General features: G+C 40.9%; 2 protein-coding genes across 2 annotated transcripts; both read right to left on the minus strand.

Annotated features, from left to right (window-relative positions):
- Window positions 1–14609: 14609 nt before the first annotated feature.
- Window positions 14610–15593, minus strand: KRTAP29-1 (keratin associated like protein 29-1). The gene has a single exon (XM_072782139.1). The coding sequence runs from the start codon at window positions 15591–15593 to the stop codon at window positions 14610–14612; it is 984 nt and encodes a 327-aa protein (XP_072638240.1).
- A 4375-nt stretch (window positions 15594–19968) lies between these two features.
- Window positions 19969–22075, minus strand: KRTAP16-1 (keratin associated protein 16-1). The gene has a single exon (XM_072782219.1). The coding sequence runs from the start codon at window positions 22037–22039 to the stop codon at window positions 20369–20371; it is 1671 nt and encodes a 556-aa protein (XP_072638320.1). The 5' UTR covers window positions 22040–22075; the 3' UTR covers window positions 19969–20368.
- Between the last annotated feature and the right edge of the window lie 347 nt (window positions 22076–22422).

Here is a 22422-nt window from a genome sequence, read left to right on the forward strand (position 1 = left end):
GAATTAATATTGTGAAAATGTCAATGCTACCCAGGGCAATTTACACATTTAATGCAATCCCTATCAAAATGCCATGGACTTTCTTCAGAGAGTTGGAACAAATTATCTTAAGATTTGTGTGGAATCAGAAAAGACCCCAAATAGCCAGGGGAATATTAAAAAGAAAACCATAGCTGGGAGCATCACAATGCCAGATTTTAGGCTATACTACAAAGCTGTGGTCATAAAGACAGTGTGGTACTGGCACAAAAACAGACACATAGATCAATGGAACAGAATAGAGAATCCAGAAGTGGACCCTCAACTTTATGGTCAACTAATATTCGACAAAACAAGAAAGACTATCCCCTGGAAGAAAGACAGTCTCTTCAATAAATGGTGCTGGGAAAATTGGACATCCACATGCTGAAGAATGAAACTAGAGCATTCTCACACCACGCACAAAATAAACTCAAAATGGATGAAAGATCTGAATGTGAGACAAGAATTCATCAAAATCCTAGAGGAGAATACGGGCAACACCCTTTTTGAACTTGGCCACAGCAACTTCTTGCAAGATACATTCATGAAGGCAAGGGAAACAAAGCAAAAATGAACTAGTGGGACTTCATCAAAACAAGAAGCTTTTGCACAGCAAAGGAAATCATCAACAAAACTAAAAGACAACCTACAGAATGGGAGAAGATATTTGCAAATGACATATCAGATAAAGGGCTAGTATCCAGGATCTATAAAGAACCTATTAAACTCAACAGCAAAGAAACAATCCCATGAAATGGGCAAAAGACATGAACAGAAATTTCACCAAAAAAGACATACACATGGCCAAAAAGCACTTGAAGAAAATGTTCCGCATCACTTGCCATCAGGGAAATACAAATCAAAACCACAATGAGATACCACCTCACACCAATGAGAATGGTGAAAATTAACAAGACAGGCAATAACAAATGTTGGAGAGGATGTGGAGAAAGGAGAACCCTCTTGCACTGTTGGTGGGAATGTTAATTGGTACAGCCACTCTGGAAAACTGTGTGGAGGTTCCTCGAATGTTAAAAATAGAACTACCCTATGACCCAGCAATTGTACTGCTGGGGATCTACCCCAAAGTTACACATGCAGTGAATTGCCAGGACACCTGCACGCTGATGTTTATAGCAGCAATGTCCACAATAGCCAAACTGTGGAAGAAGCCTCGATGAAAGATCGAAAGATGAATGGATATAGAAGATATGGTATGTGTATACATACATATATATATATATATATACATATATATATATACACATATATATATATAATGGAATATTACTCAGCAATTATAATTGACAAATACCCACCATTTGCTTCACTGTGGATAGAACTGGAGGGTTTTATGCTGAGTGAAGTGAGTCTATTGGAGAAGGACAAACATTATATGGTCTCATTCATTTGGGGAATATAAAAGATAGTGAAAGGGAATAAAGGGGAAAGGGAGAAAATGAGGGAAATTTCAGTGAGGGTGACAGAACATGAGAGACTCCTAACTCTGGGGAACAAACAAGGGGTGGTAGAAAGGGAGATGGGCGGCGGTGGGGGTGACTGGGTGACAGGCACTGAGGGGGGCACTTGATGGGATGAGCACTGGGTGTTATTCTGTATGTTGGCAAATTGAACATCAATAAAAAATAAGTTTATTATTAAAATAATAATAATAAAATAAGATAAAATATATATACACTTAATAAATAAATAAATAAATAATAAATAAAGCAGCTCAGCCAATGAAAAACTAACATATTTCAACCTCCCAGTTTGCTCCAATGGCCTCTTTGTTTACAGCAGCCCTCCCAGCTTCACCCTTTCCTCTTAGGACTTGGCTATGGTCTTGCCCTAGCTTGCTTATCTCAAAATGCAATTCTCTGCTATACCAGGATAGATTCATTTTTGTTTGTAAGAAATCTGACAGTTTTATATCTAAGGTTAACATGCCACACTCACTGTGTACTTATACTCCCTCACCACCAGGCTAGGGAAAGAACATGGCTTAGCAAACTTTGAACATAAAAACAAATTAACACTTTCACACATTGTCCTATCCCTTTCCTATCCATAGTTGGGGCTTGCATGGGGGAGGGGAGAGAGAACTGAGAATTACATCTGGATATTAAAAGTGTCCTTTATTTCAACAAGAGTTACTGAGTACTTACTGTGTGTTAAGTACTGTGCCAGATGTTGGAACTACAGGAGTGAATGAGACATTCCAGCTCCCTACCCTTATTGTGCTTCTGGTAGAATATAAACAGGAGATGAAATTTATATGCCTTTATATGCCCTAAGTAGGGTTGATGAGCCTTTATCACCAAGGATATAGGAAGAGTGGGTTGAGATGTCTCTATCTATGCAGGATTGTAACTGGCCAACCCAACCAGGGAGGAACAGAGAAAAGTTCAATATGGAACTCACGAATCAACTTGTAATGTAGAACAAAAGGAGTGATGTTGAAAGAAGAATTTGGGTACAGAAGCTCCTCAGCAATGTATATGTAAAAAAAAAAAATGAAGAATGGTTGGAATATATTAAATAACTTCCCCAAAAGCCTGTAGTCTATAGCAGAACATGAATGATGTGAATTTTCATCTATCTGATTTCAATCCCCATGGCTTAGCCTCTCCTGTCTTCTTCTGCTGTTGAGAAAATGTAGATGAACATAGAAGGAGATATGCGTGGATAAGCTCTCATTATGTGGGCATATTATAGCCTTCTGGGCCAGACACAGAAAATTGATGATGCACTGAAAATGCAGCTCACTAAACGACACATATGCAACTGAAAGGGATGAGGATACATCCAAATCTCTAGGTGTTGCATTCAGGATCTCAGTGTAACTAAAACAGAGTAGAAAATTCTTAAGCATCCAGATAAACCACTTTGAACCTGTTTTTATCAGTGAAGAGTATCTGGTGAGCAAAGTTAATGATGGTAAACTTGCTACAGAAGGACTATCTTAAAATATGTGAAAACCAATCAGGGAAATGTATGCTTGATTGAAACTGCATTCGAATAGAGCAAAAAGATCCTACAGAGCAGAAAGATAATCGTGATGTTTAGAAGAAAAAGGATGAGATTTCCTGGCCCAGGGCACTGAAATAGAAAGTAGAGCTAGTTATGGTAGGGAAGTGCTCAGAAATGCTATTCTGGGGGCACCTGGGTGTCTCAGTGGTTGAGCGTCTTCTTTTGGCTCAGATCATGATTCCAGGGTCCTGGGATTGAGTCCCACATCACACTCCCTACAGGGAGCCTGTTTCTCCTATGTCTCTGCCTCTGTGTGTGTGTGTCTCTCATGAATAAATAAATAAAATCTTAAAAGAAAAGAAATGCTATTCTGATTATACAGTCACAGATGCTTCCAATGGAGGAAAAGTTCAGAGAACCAAAATGTGGAGACGCTCTTTATAAGAGCATCCTAAAGATGGGCCGGACCACCCCAGGTACACAAATGTTCTTTTACTAGACATTCCAGCATTAGAACTGACAACCACTTGGCAAGAAGTTTATCAGGATTCCTTCCATGCCTAAGATTCTTTGAGGTCCCTAAACACTCTCTGTCTCACCCTATCATTATCTGATTGATTGCTCACTTAACATGTCTCCATTTTCTGAAGTTCACAATGCTTTAAAGAAAACACATACATTATCATGATAATATGCATTTCCTTGGAGGCTGTTTTCCAAAGGCATTCAGGACAGAATTCATAGCCTTGACAAAGTTAGCTATCACATTAAGGCTTGCAGTCTCAAAGACTTAGTTTACATACTAAGTGGCGAAGCCACCTCTTGGAGCAGACTCATGTTAGCCAAGCCCATAAAACAAGGAAGCCTATGTATGTACTTACAGAGAATTAACTATAACAGGAGCTTCTCAACCACACCATGAGCAAGCAATCAGTTAAGGATTTTAAGTTAAAATCCTTTAAGAAGTTAAAGGAACTAAATGTCAGGTGGCATTTGATGCCCACATCAAATTTTTATAAAATTTTTACGATTTTTACAAAATTCATAGTTCTGTGACTAAACTCTCTGTCTCTCTTTGAGTGGTGCTTGGCTAGTCCCTGCCAACATTTGCTTCAGTGCTTGTCCTGAGTTTCCTTGATTCACCAATACTCTCAGTTAAGCTACATATTTCTTACATATTCAATCAGATCTGAATCAATTGCTCAGACTTTGAAGATATCCTTCTTTTTAAGGTGACTTCACATCATTTAGTTTGGGTCCTTCTTAATGTAGATTCTGAGGCTCAGCAGTATGGCTCTGTAGTCCTAACTTGTCATGAATCTTTGTTCACACCACTGCACTATGAACATTCATGATGACATTTATGTTTTCATTCACTTCTACCATAATATCTGTTGCTACTTATGACATTTCTAATTGTATTTCAGAATGACTTTGAATTTATTTACTTTTATTTTCTCTACCAATAAAAAAAAAAAGAATCTTCAGTGACGTAGTTATCATCAAAATGTTGCATTGACCCTATCTTTTTGTGTCTTTGTTCACCAGTTATAATCTAACATCAGCAGCTTGTTATCAATAACACACCCATCATAGTCCTTCCTTCCCTCCCATGAGTTGCACTAGAGCACATAACCTATGGATTGACTTTCATGTTCTATCCAAATCAGAAGAATAAATAAACTACAGTGTGAGCATAAATTTCCACATAACAAGGGTTTCCTCAATTGCTTTATTTTTGTTTCCTTTTTCCTTTCTTTTGTCATAACTTTGAGTGGTCTTCCTAGCTACAATAGCACTTTCCTGGTTAATTTCCTAATAATCTCTACTCATCTTAAAAACACCAATTGATATGAGCCTTGAGTTCTTTTTTTTTTTTTTTTTTTTTTGAATTTCAGTGTAGTTAACATACAGTGTTATATTAGTTTAAGGTGCACAATATAGTGATTCAACAGTTCCATATATTACTTAGTGCTCATCACAATAAATATACTCTTAATCCCCTCCACCTATTTCACCCATCCGCCACCTACCTTCCCTCTGGCAACCATCAGCTTGTTCTCTAATCTCTTTATTCTGTAGACTATTTTTTGGTTTATCTCTTTTTAAGCCCTGAATCCTTTAAATAGTTCCCTCAAGAAAAAATTTTAAGTGTTTACAAAGCACTTCCAATATCTCCCCATACCTTGTAACTGGAGGCCACACTGACAATCTTATTCGGATAAATAGAGTTATCTGAGGGTATCTGAAAATAAGAGAAAATAACTGAGCTGATTTATGTGCTAATGTCTGATCAATAAGAGGTCTTAAAAACCATTTTTTTAATTGAGTATTTCCACCCACCCACACCCTTAAATTCAAAGCATCACTGAGGGCCTGAGGTTTGGAAGGCTAATCCGAGGTTCTTGCTTCCTTGGTTATAAAGCTGAGCTCTTAATAATTCATTCATATGGAGAGACTAAATTAAGTGCATTTAAAAAGGCTTAATTTAATAGTGATTTAAAGGGGCATATGCACCCCCAGTGTTTATAGCAGCAATATCCACAGTAGCCAAAATATGGAAAAAGTCCATATGTCCATTGACAGATAAATAGATAAAGATGTGATATACATACAATGAAATATTTCTCAACCATCAGTAAGGATGAATACTTCTCCCAGGAGGAGTGGTGCGGCAGCACGCATAACCCGATGACTGCTCTCCATGTGAGGATCCTCAAAGGACAGAAATGCAGTAACTCTCTGCCTTCTCCCAGGAGGATCAGTTCTGGTGTCCACCACAGGAGTCTGCAGGGTTTGGCACACACAAAAGTGAAGACCACTTAGTGTGGAGGCCGAGAAAAATCAAGGCCATTCCACCTCAAGTTTAGCATTAGCACAAGTACAGCCATCTTAGGCCTCTGTGAATAAGAGCTGAACTTTATAGGAAAAACTGCAGAATGTCCTCAATGTCCTTGCAGGGAATCCCGTATCAGAAAGACAACAGAGCTCAGAATTTCCCTGGGCAGAGAATCCCATATCGGAAAGACAACAGATCCCACGCCCATGGTAGAAAGTCTCATATTAGAATGAGAACAGAGCTCAATGCCCTTAAACCCCATATCAAAATGTAAACAGAACTTGAGAAATTCCTCCATGCCTTCTGAAAATCCCCTAGACCAGCCTATAAAAAACCCAGCTGTAACCCACTTCGGGGTCCAAGTCCCTGCTCTGCTGTGTCGGGTATACTTGGACCCAAGCTCGAGCTTGCTAATAAACCCTCGAGCACTTGCATTGGTGTTGGATCCTTGGTGGTTTCTCGGATTCGCAATCTTGGGCACAACACTTAGTTCTGAGAGTTTACTGAAGAAAGGAGTCCATGATCTTTCAGCTCTGAGACTGGAGATTGGAGCACAGCCATTTTTGTTTTCATCCTCTAAACAGGCACAGAAAGCCTTCAGGGTACAAAAACCACATACAACAACCAGAAGCAGCTTACACTGATCCCAGCCCCCTGGCAGGGGCAGTACCCCCAGACAGAGACACCTGAGAATCTATGCACAGGCCCTTTCTCCAGAACACTACCTGGAAGAACAGGGAACACCAAGTTTATGGAGCACACAGGACTTCAAAACTCCAGCATTAAGGGAAAATAGTACATTGAATTAAAGGTTTTTTTCTCATGATTTGTTTATCTTTCAGTTTAAAATTTTCCTTTTTATTTTTTTCTCCTTTTCAACTAGTTTCTTATTTCATCAATTATTGTTTTTAAGTCCTTTTTTAACTTTCATTTTTTACATTTTCATTAAGTAGATATGTTCTTCATTTTTGGCTTCTTTTCACTGCACTCAATTTTATTTTTTGAAAATATCTAGGTTTTCCTTTCTTTACATTTTTCAGATATAGTGATATAGTGTATTCTAACACAGAGACCAAAATACATTCAGGATCAAGTGGAACATCCTGTTTTGTCCACCTGGGAGATTATATTCTTGCTCCCTCCCTCTTTTTTAATTTTTATTATTTTTTTCTTTTTTAGATTCTGACCTTTTCAGATTTGTCTAGTGTTTATTTCTCTTAGGTCATGGTTGATATTATTGATTTTATCCTCTTGTTCATCCATTCTTCTCTGGGCAAAATGACCAACAGCAGGAATTCACAACAAAAGAAATAACCAGAGGTAATATTCTCTGCCACATCTAATCAATATGGATATAAGTAAAATGTTAGAGATGAAAATCCGAAAAACAATTATAAAGTTACTAGCTGAGCTTGAAAAAAAAAAAACATACAAGACACTAGAGAATTTCTTAGAGCAAAATAAAATCTAATCAGGCTAAAATTAAAAAATTTTAACTGAGATGCAGTCTAAATTGGGTACTGTAAAAGTTAGGGTAAATGAGACAGAAGAAAGGGTAAGTGACATAGAAGACAAGTTGATGGAAAAGAAGGAAGCTGAGAGAAAGAGAAAAACAACTAATGGACCATGAGGGAAGGCTTTGAAAAATCAGCAATACCATAAAATGAAACAATATTAGAATTACTGGGGTCTCTGAGGAAGAAGAGACAGAAAGTATATTTGAGCAAAGTATAGCTGAGAATGTCCCTAATCTGGGGAAGGAAACAGGCATTCAAGTCCAAGAGGTAGAGAGGACACATCTCAAAAATCAATAAAAATATAACAGCACCCCCAACATATAATAGTGAAGCTTCCAAATCTCAGCAATAAAAAGAAAATTCTAAAAGCAGCTTGAGACAGGTTCTTAAACTACAGGGGTAGAAACACTAGGCTAGCAACAGACCTATCTATGGAAAGCTGACTGGCCAGAAAGGGTTGGCATGATATATTCAGGGTACTAAATGAGAAAAACATGCAGCCAAAAATACTTTATCCAGCAAGGCTGTCATTCAGAATGGAAGGAGAGAGAAAGAGTTTCCATGACAAACAAGAACTAAAAGAATATGTAACCACTAAACCAGCCATGCAATAAATATTAAAGGGGATCCTTTAAATAAAGACAGAGCCCAAAAGTAACATGGACAAGAAAGAAAGAGAGAGAGACAATCTACAGAAACAGGAACTTTGTAGGTAATCCAGTGGCACTAAATTCATCTTTCAATACTCTTAATTTAAATGGACTAAATGCTCTAATCAAATGATACAGGGTATCTTATTGGATAAAAAAGCAAGACCCATCCATACACTGTCTACAAGAGACTCATTTTAGATGGAAAGACACCTCCAGACTGAAAGTGAGGGGGGTGGAGAACCGTTTATCATGCTAATGGACATCAAAAGAAAGCTAGGATACCAATCTTCATATCATAAAAATTAGATTTTAAACCAAAGATTGTAGTAAGAGAGGAAGAGGGGCACTATACCATACCTAAAGAGTCTTTCCAACAAGATCTAACAATTATAAATATTTATGCTCCTAATTTGGGAGCATCCAATTATATCAACCAATTAATAACAAAATTAAAGAAACACATAGATAATAATACAATAATAGTAGGGGACTTCAACACCCTACTCATAGCAATAGACAGATAATCTAAATAGAATATCAACAAAGAAACAAGGGCTTTGAATGAATGACACACTAGACCAGATGGACTCCACAGTTATATACAGAGCATTTCATCCTAAAGCAACAAAATACACATTCTTCCTGAGTTAAATGGAACATTCCTAGAGTAGAGCACATGCTGGGTCACAAATTCAGTCTCAATTGATACCAAAAGATTGGGATTTTAAAACTCTTCAAAACCTAGGGATAGAGGGTACATTCCTCAATATCATAAAAGCCATCTACAAAAAGCCCACAGCACATATCATTCTCAATGGGGAAAAACTGAGAGCTTTTCCCCTAAGGTCAGGAACATGACAGGGATATTCACGCTCACCACTGTTGCTCAACATAGTGCTAGAAATCCTAGCCTCAGCAATCAGGCAACAAATAGAAATAAGAGGTATTCAAATTCGCAAAGAAGTCAAACTCTCACTCTTTGCAGATGACATACTATATGTGGAAAACCCAAAAAGACTCCTCCTCAAAATTGATAGACCTCAAACAACAAAATAGCAAAGTGGCAGTATATAAAATCCATGCACAGAAATCTGTTGCTTTTCTACATACTAACAATGAGACTGAAGACAGAGAAACTAAGGAATCAATCCCATTTACAATTGCACCAAACACTATAAGATGCCTAGTAATAAATCTAACCAAATAGGTAAAGGACCTATAGTCTAAAAACTAAGGAATTTACAAAATAAATTGAGGAAGACACAAAGAAATGGAAAAACATTCCATGCTCATGGGTGGGAAGAACAAATATTGTTAAAATGTCTATGCTACCTGAAATCTGGCATTGTGATGCCCCCAGATATGGTTTTCTTTTTTAAAATTCCCCTGGCTATTCGGGGTCTTTTCTGATTCCACACAAATCTTAAAATAATTTGTTCTAACTCTCTGAAGAAACTCCATGGTATTTTGATAAGGATTGCATTAAACATGTAAATTGCCCTGGGTAACATTGACATTTTCACAATATTAATTCTGCCAATCCATGAGCATGGAATATTTTTCCATCTCTTTGTGTCTTCCTCAATTTCTTTCAGAAGTGTTCTATAGTTTTGAGGGTATAGATCCTTTACCTCTTTGGTTAGGTTTATTCCTAGGTATCTTATGCTTTTGGGTGCAATTGTAAATGGGATTGACTCCTTAATTTCTCTTTCTTCAGTGTGGTACTGGCACAAAAACAGACACATAGATCAATGGAACAGAATAGAGAACCCAGAAGTGGACCCTGAACTTTATGGTCAACTAATATTCGATAAAGGAGGAAAGACTATCCATTGGAAGAAAGACAGTCTCTTCAATAAATGGTGCTGGGAAAATTGGACATCCACATGCAGAAGAATGAAACTAGGCCACTCTCTTTCACCATACACAAAGATAAACTCAAAATGGATGAAAGATCTAAATGTGAGACAAGATTCCATCAAAATCCTAGAGGAGAACACAGGCAACACCCTTTTTGAACTCGGCCACAGTAACTTCTTGCAAGATACATCCATGAAGGCAAAAGAAACAAAAGCAAAAATGAACTACTGGGACTTCATCAAAACAAGAAGCTTTTGCACAGCAAAGGATACAGTCAACAAAACTAAAAGACAACCTACAGAATGGGAGAAGATATTTGCAAATGACGTATCAGATAAAGGGCTAGTTTCCAAGATCTATAAAGAACTTCTTAAAGTCAACACCAAAGAAACAAACAATCCAATCATGAAATGGGCAAAAGACATGAAGAGAAATCTCACAGAGGAAGACATAGACATGGCCAACATGCATATGAGAAAATGCTCTGCATCACTTGCCATCAGGGAAATACAAATCAAAACCACAATGAGATACCACCTCACACCGGTGAGAATGGGGCAAATTAACAAGGCAGGAAACAACAAATGTTGGAGAGGATGCGGAGAAAAGGGAACCCTCTTGCACTGTTGGTGGGAATGTGAACTGGTGCAGCCACTCTGGAAAACTGTGTGGAGGTTCCTCAAAGAGTTAAAAATAGACCTGCCCTACGACCCAGCAATTGCACTGTTGGGGATTTACCCCAAAGATTCAGATGCAATGAAACGCCGGGACACCTGCACCCCGATGTTTCTAGCAGCAATGTCCACAACAGCCAAACTGTGGAAGGAGCCTCAGTGTCCATCGAAAGATGAATGGATAAAGAAGATGTGGTTTATGTATACAATGGAATATTACTCAGCCATTAGAAACGACAAATACCCACCATTTGCTTCAACGTGGATGGAACTGGAGGGTATTATGCTGAGTGAAGTAAGTCAATTGGAGAAGGACAAACAGTGTATGTTCTCATTCATTTGGGGAATATAAATAACAGTGAAAGGGAATATAAGGGAAGGGAGAAGAAATGTGTGGGAAATATCAGAAAGGGAGACAGAACATAAAGACTCCTAACTCTGGGAAATGAACTAGGGGTGGTGGAAGGGGAGGGGGGCGGGGGGTGGGAGAGAGTGGGTGACGGGCACTGAGGGGGACACTTGACGGGATGAGCACTGGGTGTTATTCTGTATGTTGGTAAATTGAACACCAATAAAAAGTTATTTTATTTAAAAAAAGTCTATGCTACCCAGAACAATCTACATATTCAATGCAATCCCTATCAAAATACCATCAACATTTTTCACAGAGCTGGAACAAATAATCCTAACATTTGTATGGAACCAGAAAAGATCCTGAATAGCCAAAGGAATGTTGAAAAAAAAAACCAGAGCTAGTGGCATCATAATGTCTGATTTGAAGCTATATTACAAAGCTGTAATCATCAAGACAATTTGCTCCCCTATTTGGGATGTAAGTGTAAATAAGAAATGTGTGGGAAATATCAGAAAGGGAGACAGAACGTAAAGACTGCTAACTCTGGGAAACGAACTAGGGGTGGTAGAAGGGGAGGAGGGCGGGGGGTGGGAGTGAATGGGTGACGGGCACTGGGGGTTATTCTGTATGTTAGTAAATTGAACACCAATAAAAAATAAATTAAAAAAAATAAATAAATAAAGATTTAGTTATAAGCATGTTCAGGCTTGGCAGAACATTGTTTATAATAGGAGGTTCTGATGTTTTATGAACAAGTCCTAGCAAACCTAAAAGGAGCTAATAAATGCTCTGTTATTTAAGCTGTTGCCAAGTATGAAGAAATACACAGTTTCCCAAAACACCTTTTACACTTGCCATGTTTAAAATATGCAGTTTGCATGTTAGCAGGTGGCCAGTGCAAAACATTTGCCAGTACAACAGAGAAATCTACAATTGGAAAGGAAATGATAGATAGATAGATAGATAGATAGATAGATAGATAGATAGATAGATGATAGATAAATTACATATAAGTGGGTCAAAAACTATTGTAAAATGAAATTTGAAATTCCAGCTATATCAAGAATTCTGGTATTAGTAAGCAAATGATTTAAAGAGATATACTTAAATGTATAATATATGAAACATTGTTGACAATTCTGTCCAGGACTGAGGTCAAATGCATCACCGTTTCCAGAGCCTCACCCTTCCTCTGACATGACTCAAGTCTCCATGCAAATTGTGGGAGAGGGAATTTAAATGGGGTATCCATCAAAATGTCATTTCTAAAATATATTCCAACTATTGTCATTCTTTTGCAATATCAAGGTCCCTCTCTTCTTTTCCTCCTGTGTTTTGGATTTTTCTTTTTGGATTTTAGTTGCAAATAATTGAGTTAATTATATTCCTGATGGCACATTACCATGTTTTGTCCTTGCAAGAACTCTGTCGTATTTTTAACTTATGTACTTATATACCAATTAAATTAATTCCTGTTCTCCTTATGCCCCCTTATCTATAGGCAGCTATTTTATTCTGTTTACAGTATATTCTCCAGTAGACAGCCTTCAGACTTCATCTTCAGTGCTGGCTCTCCTTGATAACTGGCCTGTTGGCCTGCACTACAGATTTGGACATACCAGCCTCCAAAAATACATGAGAAAATTCCTTTTATTACACCTTTTTATATATATATATCCTATTGTTTCTCTCTGGAGAACCATACCAAGATAGTACCTCATGGAAAGAATAACCCCTTGCTGCCTACCCACTCTTCTAGTGGTGGACATAGATTTCCTTTAAAATCTATATCATCATAGAAATCTCACAGTGAGCATCCTCAAATGTGTCCCATTAGGACGTGTTGTAAGAATGTTCTGCGAAAGGAGAGAAAATTAGTGGGAAATATCAGAGAGGGTGACAGAACATGAGGGACTCCTAACTCTGAGAAACGAACAAGGGGTAGTGGAAGGGGAGGTGGGCGGGGGGATGGGGTGACTGGGTGACAGGCACTGAGGGGGCCAACTTGACAGGGATGAGCACTGGGTGTTATACTATATGTTGGCAAATCAAACCCCAATAAAAAAAATACAAAAAAAAAAAAAAAAAGAGCGTTCTGAATTTCAGACCTAAATCATTTCACAGACTCAGAGCCTTTGATTAAAGGGAAGGCCAGAACCCCTTGAGGAAGGACTCTGCATATTTGCTACACGTGGATTCTGCAAACCTCCCTCTAATCTTTCTCCCCCAAAAAAACCACTCCAACTATTTCTTAAATGTTAGATTTGATAATTTCATAGTAGGAATACTAGTTCAGATTCAGAATACTAGTTTCCTAAGACTAATTATTTTTAAAGGGGAAAGGAGAAAAAAATGAGTGGGAAATATCAGAGAGGGAGACAGAACATGAGAGACTCCTAACTCTGGGAAACGAACAAGGGGTGGTGGAAAGGGAGGTGGGCAGGGGGTGGGGGTGACTGGGTGACGGGCACTGAGGGGGGCGCTTGATAGGATGAGCACTGGATGTTATGCTATATGTTGGCAAATTGAACTCCAATAAAATTAAATAAATAAATAAATAAATAAATAAATAAATAAATAAATAAATAAATAAAACTTCCTCTTAAAATGTCAAAAATGTAAACAATAGTTGAAATCTTCTAATTTTACATTTTATTTAAATCGTCCGTTAGATGAACTGATCATTAAAACCAGTGTTAAGGGGTGCCTAGATGGTGCAGTCGGTTGGGTATCCAGCTCTTGGTTTTGGCTCAAGTCGTGATATCAGGGTTGTGAGATCAGGCTCTGCACTCAGCGCAGAGTCTGTTTAGGATTCCCTCTCCCTCTACCCCAGCCACCTGCTCTCTCTCTCTCAATCTCTCTCTCTCTCTCATAAAATTAAAAATCTTTTAAAAAACAGTGTTAAGTTCATAAACCCTTAGCTATTATTGATGGTCAAACCTTTGTTTATTTTAGTCTGTGGCTTCCCTAGACCATTTCTGTCTTTGGCTTTCCAAGTCTGTTCACTGTGGGGAGATGGAATCCACCCAATTCAAAAAGCTTTTGATGGTATAAAAATTGGAAGCCAGGGGATTGTTTGTCCTTTCTTTCTCCCTTCCAACTTGAGAATCGATAAATGCAGATACCAACCACCCTTTCAGACCACGGCGGACCCACTAATTTAGAGAGGCCAAGGTCATCATGTTCAAATGTGATCTGAAGGAAATCTATGTGGGGGTATATTGAAAGGAATGAAAGCATTCTGAGAGTTTTATTCATGATGTTTAACCACTCACAGTTTTATTGGCAATTGACATCAGAGAAGTCTTTTTAAAGACTGGGCAACATCAAATGAAAGAAAAGCCGGAGAGGAGGTTTTGCGGAGGTGAAATGAAATGATAACATGAGCAAATGCAAGCTGTAGCGTGGACCGTGCTTGCTGAAACTTTCTCCTTGATAAAGAAAGATCTCTTTCTTAGTGCCTGGGCAAATTCCCTCGTCAGCCCCTGGATAGAATGTGGGGCTGGACTGAGAATGAAGTTAGCATGCAGATAGCATTTGCACTCAGTCGGAAAAGGACACCACAGGGTAGCAATGCATTTGCAGATAGTGGCAGACCTCAGAAATGTGGAGAGTGCTGCATCAGTGAAGCGTTGCCTTACAGCAGCTGGACTTATGCCTGAGTTGTCAGGAAGTTAGTGAGCAGATGCTGGCTTTGCAGAGACTTGGGGCAGTTGGTCAAAAGCAATTGCAGCCACCGCTGGATGGTTTGCCTAAACCTGTCACACAGCAAGCTGGTTGACAGGAAGGGGATTTGCAGACATCTCGGTTGCAGGAAGTGGATCCATCACAAGTTGGTTGGCCAGAAAGCATGGTGCCACAGGAAACTAGTTTGCAAGCGTTCTTTACAAAACATGGGGGCTGGCAGTTAGCCACTGGCTGGCAGACGAAGGATATCGAAGGAGATGGTTGGCAGTAAAGTGGCTGGCAAAGGGAGGACACACAGCATGTAGGATTGCAAGAACTGAACACACAAGTTGACGGCTGGCAGGGAACAGGCATAAAGGGAACCAATTGGCAAGTCTTAAAAATGTAACAGATGGGTTGGTAATAAGTTGATTTGCAGAGCTGATCTTTGCCATTAGTGGGTTGACATGAACCTTGTTGGCAGCAAGTTGACTGGCATGGACTAGCTGCACAGATGGTTGGTGGGCAAGAATTTTCAGCACAGGAAGTTACTTCAGAGCAGGATGGCTGGCAGGACCTAGTGTCACAGCAGACCGATTGGCCACAAGCTGCCTGGCATGATCCAGACACAAAGACAGGTTCTTGGCAGGAGGTTTGCTGGTTGAGGCTGGCTTCACAGCAATTTACCTGACAACTGGTAGATTCTGAGCAGGAGGGTTGGCATGAGCTAACCAGACATGGAGACTGACCAGTGCCAGATTCATAGCAGGCCGTACAGGAGCAAATGGGTTGGCAGACAAAACCAACAGAAGAAGTTGTTGGAAGGCAGGTAGGTTGGCAAGAAGCAGGTTCACAGCCACTTGGGGCACTGCTGGATGGCTGACAGCTTTCTTGGCATGTGACCAGTTGCCACGTTCTGCTCCGGCAGGAACTAGGCAAACAGATACCATTTCGGAAGCTACCGCCATTTGAGCATATGAAAGTGGGCACAGCTGGAACGGTCATGGTGGTTCTGGGGCAACAGCTGTCCACCATGGTGCTGGCGTTAACCTTGCTAGGAAGTTGCAAACTCAGTATACCCGAGTGTGAAAGACATCTAATACATGGGGGCTTTTATAGTCCTTCACTAGGGGTGTTGGTACAGCTTAGAGCATCTTTCCGTGTTATTGTTTCCACCCATTTGCATACAAACATCTGATTAGCAGGCTTCAGGAGCCTGGAAGATATTATCCCCAGTTTAAAAACTTGTCTGTTGAGTTGAGAGTTATCTTTCCTGGGTTTAGATTCATCGATGCTATTCCTGCTCTGGGATGAGCTGTCTCTTTTACAGGTTGTTCTCCAGCCGCCTTGATGCAGGCTTTTCCCTAAACTAACCTCTCATCAGGAGGCCTCAGCTCAGCCAAAGCAGTCTGAGCAGTCTGCTCTTTCTCCAGGAATGCAGTTCTGCACCATTTAGAGAATCAGGAAACGAAGCCTTGACCCAGTTGAAAGAGGGTGATGTGCGAGATGGCAAACAGAAAATCAGTCAGTGCATCCTAAGGGCACTCCAATGTCTCCACCTCTTTTAGAATCTTCCCATTTGGTTTTCCTGAAACTCAATTTTATTATTAACACTAAGAATAATAGTAATTGAAGTAGTAATGGCTTCCATTCCATTTATAGTAACTTACTATACATCAAGTCCTTGACTGCATTTTTCATTAAATCTTGCAACGACCTTAGGTAGCAGGTATAATTCTTGGTACTGTGTTAAAGGTAACAAAACCAAGTCAGAGAGTTTAAATCCTGTTCCCAGAATTATGCAAGTAATAAATGGTTGAAATAAGATCCAAACCTAGTTTGGGCTGACCCCAAAGCTTCTGGTCTTAATTATCTCTTAGACCTCCTGACTTAGGAGTGGAGGGAAAAAAACAGTAATATAGTGATAGAGGATTGACATTTATACAGCAGTGCACTGATTCATGGGCCTATGGTCCAGGCCTCATGATGGGGACCATTTGTCCACTCCCATAACTGGAATCATCAGCTAGATTAAACTGGAAACCTCCTCTACTTAGCCATATACACAAATACAATCTTTTAATTTGGAACTTTTAATAACTGCAAAATATTTTGCCAAGGATTAAATTCATGCTATGGAGTTCACAGTGTATGAGTTCTATAAATATAAAACTGCAACAACTGAAAGTGATATAAGGACATCACTGCAAAGTAATTTCAAGGTTAAATCACCCTCTTCCAAGAGGGATTTATGAGGCACTGGTTTTCCGAATTCTTCCCCCCTTTTCTGGGCTCATCCTGGCTCTGCATCACCGCCAACTTCAGCATCTCACACCCGACCCTGTCCTAACCTGGTTCACACCAAAGATTCACAGCAAAACAGAAAAATCTTGGCCTTGGGATCACAACAGGGCTGGTGTCATTTTCTGGCTCTGCTACTAACTCACTCTGTGGGACTTGTTAGCTCATTACCCAAGTATGCAAAGTACTGAGAGTTTACCAACTCACTGCATTGCTGTTGCTCAGGTTATTTTTATTTTTATTAGCTGCCTCAAAATTACTGAAAATGCTGGAAATTCTGGAAGGTACATTTCAAAGTACCAGCTAAAGAATACCTGCTCCTTGGCACCCTCCTCCTCACCCTCATTTTAAAAGGAAAAGAAGTGATCAGAATGATGCCTGGGAAATCCTAACCCTTGTCATTAAAGTACCTTTTTTTTTTCTACCATTGCCATTTGTGTTACAGCACCAATCACTCCTTTTGCCATCCAACTTATCACTAATAATTTCGCACCTTGCAAACAGCAGGGACCACTGCAGTCTGTTCTGTTCTTGACTGTCTATAACCCAAAGCTTTCATCTTTCAAAAGAAATACTTTTGGTCTTGTCATATAAGTCAATCATACTGGGAATATGGATATATTTGAGAAACTATTTCAACTTCAACCTGAAAAGGGTGTCAATGTCCTGTATTCATACATACCACTTTTATTGTTTTAAAACAATCCATTTTTAGATCCATTTTTCTCTGATTCTGTTCTTGTCTTTCTTCCTCCTAAAGAAACTTCTCTTTAGGAAGTGGTTGATACCAGCCAAGTGGTTGGTAGAGGGTACAAACTTTCAGCTATAAGTTGAGTATGGCCTAAGGATCTAATATATAACATAGTCACTCTACTTAATAACATGATATTGCATAATTGAAATTTGCTAAAAGAACTTAAATGTTCTCACACTCCTCCCTCCCCAAAGTATGAGGCAATTGATGTGTTAATTAATTAGATAGGAGGAATCTTTTCATGGTACATATGTATATCAAATCATCACAGTGTATATTACAAATATATTACAATTTTGTCAATTATACCTCAATAAAGGTGAAAAACAGAAACCTCTAAATAGTGACACCTTTCATTTTGCTGTGGTTCACGGCACTAAACACATCTAGTGTATCACCAAGGGCTGTTGTGATCACATCAAAAAACATGATGATCATAAAAAAACACAAACTTTGGACAGAAACCACTATTCTATATGCCATTTGTATATTATATGTATTTACATTGTATGTTATTTTTGTATGTTACTTACTCCCTGTGGCTATCTTAAATTCTGTGTTTAGCATTCCCTTGTGAACATACATAAGGTATATATTTGTATGTACATATATATGTATGCATATATGTGTGTATCCTCATACATATGTGTATGCATGTATTATGGGTGTTGTTTTTGAGCTATAAACATGTGATCTTGAGGCTTGTTTATATCAACTCTACACTCGTTAGGTTCATCCCCATTTTGCATATGGCCATTGTCCAGTTATTTTCACTGTAGCATAGTATTTATTGTGTGAATATACCACAATTTTCTTGTCTCTATTTATTGGTCCTTGGATTATTTGTCACTCATACTCCTAAAGTAGAGGGAAAGAAATCTTACTTCACAGAATTGCTATGATTTACATTAAACACTGGGTCTGTGCTTGGGACAGAGATTTAAAACTCTGACCAGCTCCTCTTGACTCTGGAAGGAAATGGAGATAAATCTCAATGGCCTGATGAGATAGTAACCCTGACACCATGTACTGGTTAAGTTCCACCTTTGAATTTCTCCTTTGGCCACTATATAACCCAGTTATTCTCAAATAGGGGCAATTTTTGCCCCTCATCCCCAGGGATGTTTGCCAATGTCTGGAGACATTTTTTGATCATCACACTTAGGGTATGCTACCAGCATTTAGTTGGTAAAGGGCAGGGATTCTGCTTAATATACAACAATGTGAAAGATGGTCCCCACAGCAATGAATTTTTCAGCCCAAAATATCAACAACACTAAAGTTGAGAAGCTCTGGGTCACCTCCTCTTGTGCTCAGGATAGCCCAAGCTGCATCTTGAGGACAAGGAATAGTCCTTCATGCCATGCACTAAGCGACTACTTTGAAGACACTCTGTCCTTAGGATTGCAAGAGTATATAGCGTTTACACAAGGAGTGTTCATGGCAGAGACTAGGAGAACATAAAGTACAAGGCTCTTTGCAAGGGCTGTAGAAAGTCTGAGAGCAAGTTGGTTGGCAGATGGCAGAGGCAGAAGACCCCAGGTGGCAGCAGAGAGGTTGGTAGGAGTTGGATGCGCAGGAAATGGGCCCATAGCACAAGAAATACAGTGTGACCCCCAGTTGTTTTCATCCCACTGTGAACCCCAAAGCCATGGGCTTGCTCCCCAGTCTCCCTATATCCAAGTTCATGCTCCTTCATTCAGTTCTCCACACCAAGGCCAGATGACCATTCCAAAACCCATTGCTCTTCTTGTAACTGCCCTGCATTTGGCCCCTCGATACCTTCATGTCAGCCCTGTACCATTAAAATGCTTCTGTCTAGCTTATAAACCCCGCCAAGGGCAGATCACTGTCTATTTAACTGACCCCAGAGCTCACCTCCCTCTAAGCACACTTCCACCCAAGCCTCACTAATGAATGGTCTGCTCACAAGCCCCATTCATTTGTATGTTTCCTCTGCCTGGAAATCTCTTCCTTTCTGGTTTGAACTGGTTAGTTCTTGTTTGTGCTGAAAGACTCAGCTTCAGTATCACATTCCCCAAGAATTCTTCCCCATTTCTCCACATGCCCTGCTCAGTTCAAACTGCCCTATGCTTGCCTCTGTCCCAGTACTTAACACAAGGCAATGTAGTTACTGTCTCTCTGCCTGTCTCCTCCCACCCCCATCCCAACAGTGAGCTCTCTGAGAACAAGGACCGAGACTTTAGTTTTCTCATTCCTACAGCCAAACACAGTCCCTACCTAACAGCTGTCTAATAAAGCTTATTGGATAGATGAATGAATGATGCTGCTCTCAAAAACAAAACAAGTTAGCTCAAGAGAATATGACATTAACAGAGCAATGAAAACAGCATGTCACTTCAACTTAGCCACTTTATTGGACAGGTAAATATCTTTTTTTTTATGGAAGAGGTCCCCAAGGAATGTGAGCACACCCAGCAAGGGAGCACATGCATGAGGAAAGAAAAAACTTAATGCTGGGAAAGAGACTCAAAATGATGTGGTAAAGCAGCTCTTCTCAGCTTAATGGCAGCAGCAGGCAGGAATCCAGAATGTCTCCACTCTAGGTGTCCAGGGGGCCTTCATTTGGACCATTAGGACACGGATATTTCTGGTGAGTTCTTTAAGTATAAGAAGATGGTGAGTGATGATGCAGAAAAATTCTAACTAAGTCATTGTGAGCTTTGGGGAGGGCAGTTAAGATTTCTCTCTAGCTGGAGGTTTGCTTTGCAGGAATCAATAGGCTGAGGCCAGATTAGTGGTCAGCAGGCTTGGCAGCAGTAGGCGGGCTGGCTGCGGCCTCACGGGTGGTTGGGCTGGTGGGTTTGGCTTCAGTGGTCTGGCAGGGACTGGCATTTGAGACCTCAGCCTTGCAGGATGTTGAGTCGGTGCAATCTTGTTGACTGGAAGTAGATTTCTTGCAATCCTTTTTACAGAAGTCAGCACAAGGCAGGCGAGAGCAGACCGGACGGTAAGAGAGCGAAGTGACACAGGCTGGGCGGCGCAGGATGGAGTAGCATGGGCGGTAGCAGGCAGGGCGATAGGAGATGGAGGTCACATAAGGCTGCCTATAAGTGATGGGTCCAGAGCAGATTGGGCGACAGATTGGGCGGTAAGAAACTGAAGGAGTGCAAGGATGTTTGCAGGAGCTGGGTATGTAGAAGGTCCGAGAGCAAGTAGGTTGGCAGATGGCAGAGGCAGAAGACCCAGGGCGGCCGCAAAGAGGTTGGCAGGAGGTAGATGGGCAGGAAACAGGCTCACAGGAGATGGACCGGCAGCGCTTGACTACATAGCAGGGAGGTTGACATGGCCTGGGCACACAGATACTTGCTGAACAAGGGCTGGGCTCAGAGCAGATGGGTTGGCAGAGGCTGGAGATGCAACAAGAGGTCTCTTGGCAAGTGTTAGAGACACAAGGTGGCTCACAAGGGCTTGGAATACAGCAGACAGAACGAAGACAGACAGGCTCACAGACCAGAGCCACACAGGTAGCTGGCTGGCAGCTGCTGGGCTCTGAGCAAGATGGCTCACAAGGACTGGGGTCACAGCAGACAGCCTGGCAGCTATTAGCCACAGAGCGGACAGAGGGACAGCAGCTAGGTGTGGGGCAGACTGGCTGACAGCGAGTGGGTTCACAGACCACTGGTTGGCAGGAACTTGGCACAGTGCAGACAGCTGAACAGCAGCTGGGCTCACAGATGACCGGCTGGCAGCAGCTGGGTTTGCACAGAATGGACTGGCAGGGAGTGGGTACACAGAGGACTGGCTGGCAGGAAGGAGTCTCACAGCACACAGGTTGGCAGCAACTGCTCACTGAGCAAGAAGGCTCACAGATGGTGGCTTCACAGCACACAGGTTGGGCACAGCTATTCACAGCACAGGAGGGCTCACAGATGGTGGCTTCATAGCACACAGGTTGGGCACAGCTATTCACAGCACAGGAGGGCTCACAGATGGTGGCTTCACAGCACACAGGTTGGGCACAGCTGTTCATAGAACAGGAGGGCTCACAGATGGTGGCTTCATAGCACACAGGTTGGGCACAGCTGCTCACAGCACAGGAAGGCTCACAGGTGGTGGCTTCACAGCACACAGGTTGGGCACAGCTGTTCACAGCACAGGAAGGTTCACAGATGGTGGCTTCATAGCACACAGGTTGGGCACAGCTGCTCACAGCACAGGAAGGCTCACAGGTGGTGGCTTCACAGCACACAGGTTGGGCACAGCTGCTCACAGCACAGGAGGGCTGACAGCACTGTGGGCCACAGCTAGATGATTCACAGCTGCCTTGGCAAGTCACCAGTTGCCATGTCTGGCTCTGGCAGGAACTGGGCAAACAGACAGGTCCTCCGCAGCTCACCTCAGTGGAGCAGAGAGAGATGCCTGGCACAGACGGGCATTTCCTAGAACAGCAGTTTCCAGACATGGTAGAGATGCCTCTGCTCCCTTGTGAGTGCTAAGAGGGGTGCTACCTGACTGGGACAGCTCTCCAAGGCCCTCACTTTTATACCCCCTCACTGACATGTGCTGTTTGGAGCCCCTGCATCTTTTCCTTATTGCTGCTTGGTCCAGTTTTCAGAGGAACATCTTATTATGCCAAGGTTTGTTGATCTGGAAGTTGTTTATCTACCCATAAAGAAGCTCTTTGTTTATTGACTTACTAAATCTGGAATCCTCGGAGCAACAAGTCATCTTGGAACAAGCATCATTGCCTTCAAATTGAATGATCTGTGTTTCTGAGCGTCATGAACAGAGGAAGAAGAAAGGAACTTATAATTTATCCATCATCTAGTCCTCTGTACCAGGGGG

This window comes from Canis lupus, chromosome 16 (genome assembly GCF_048164855.1).
Source record: "Canis lupus baileyi chromosome 16, mCanLup2.hap1, whole genome shotgun sequence".
Lineage (NCBI taxonomy): Eukaryota > Metazoa > Chordata > Mammalia > Carnivora > Canidae > Canis > Canis lupus.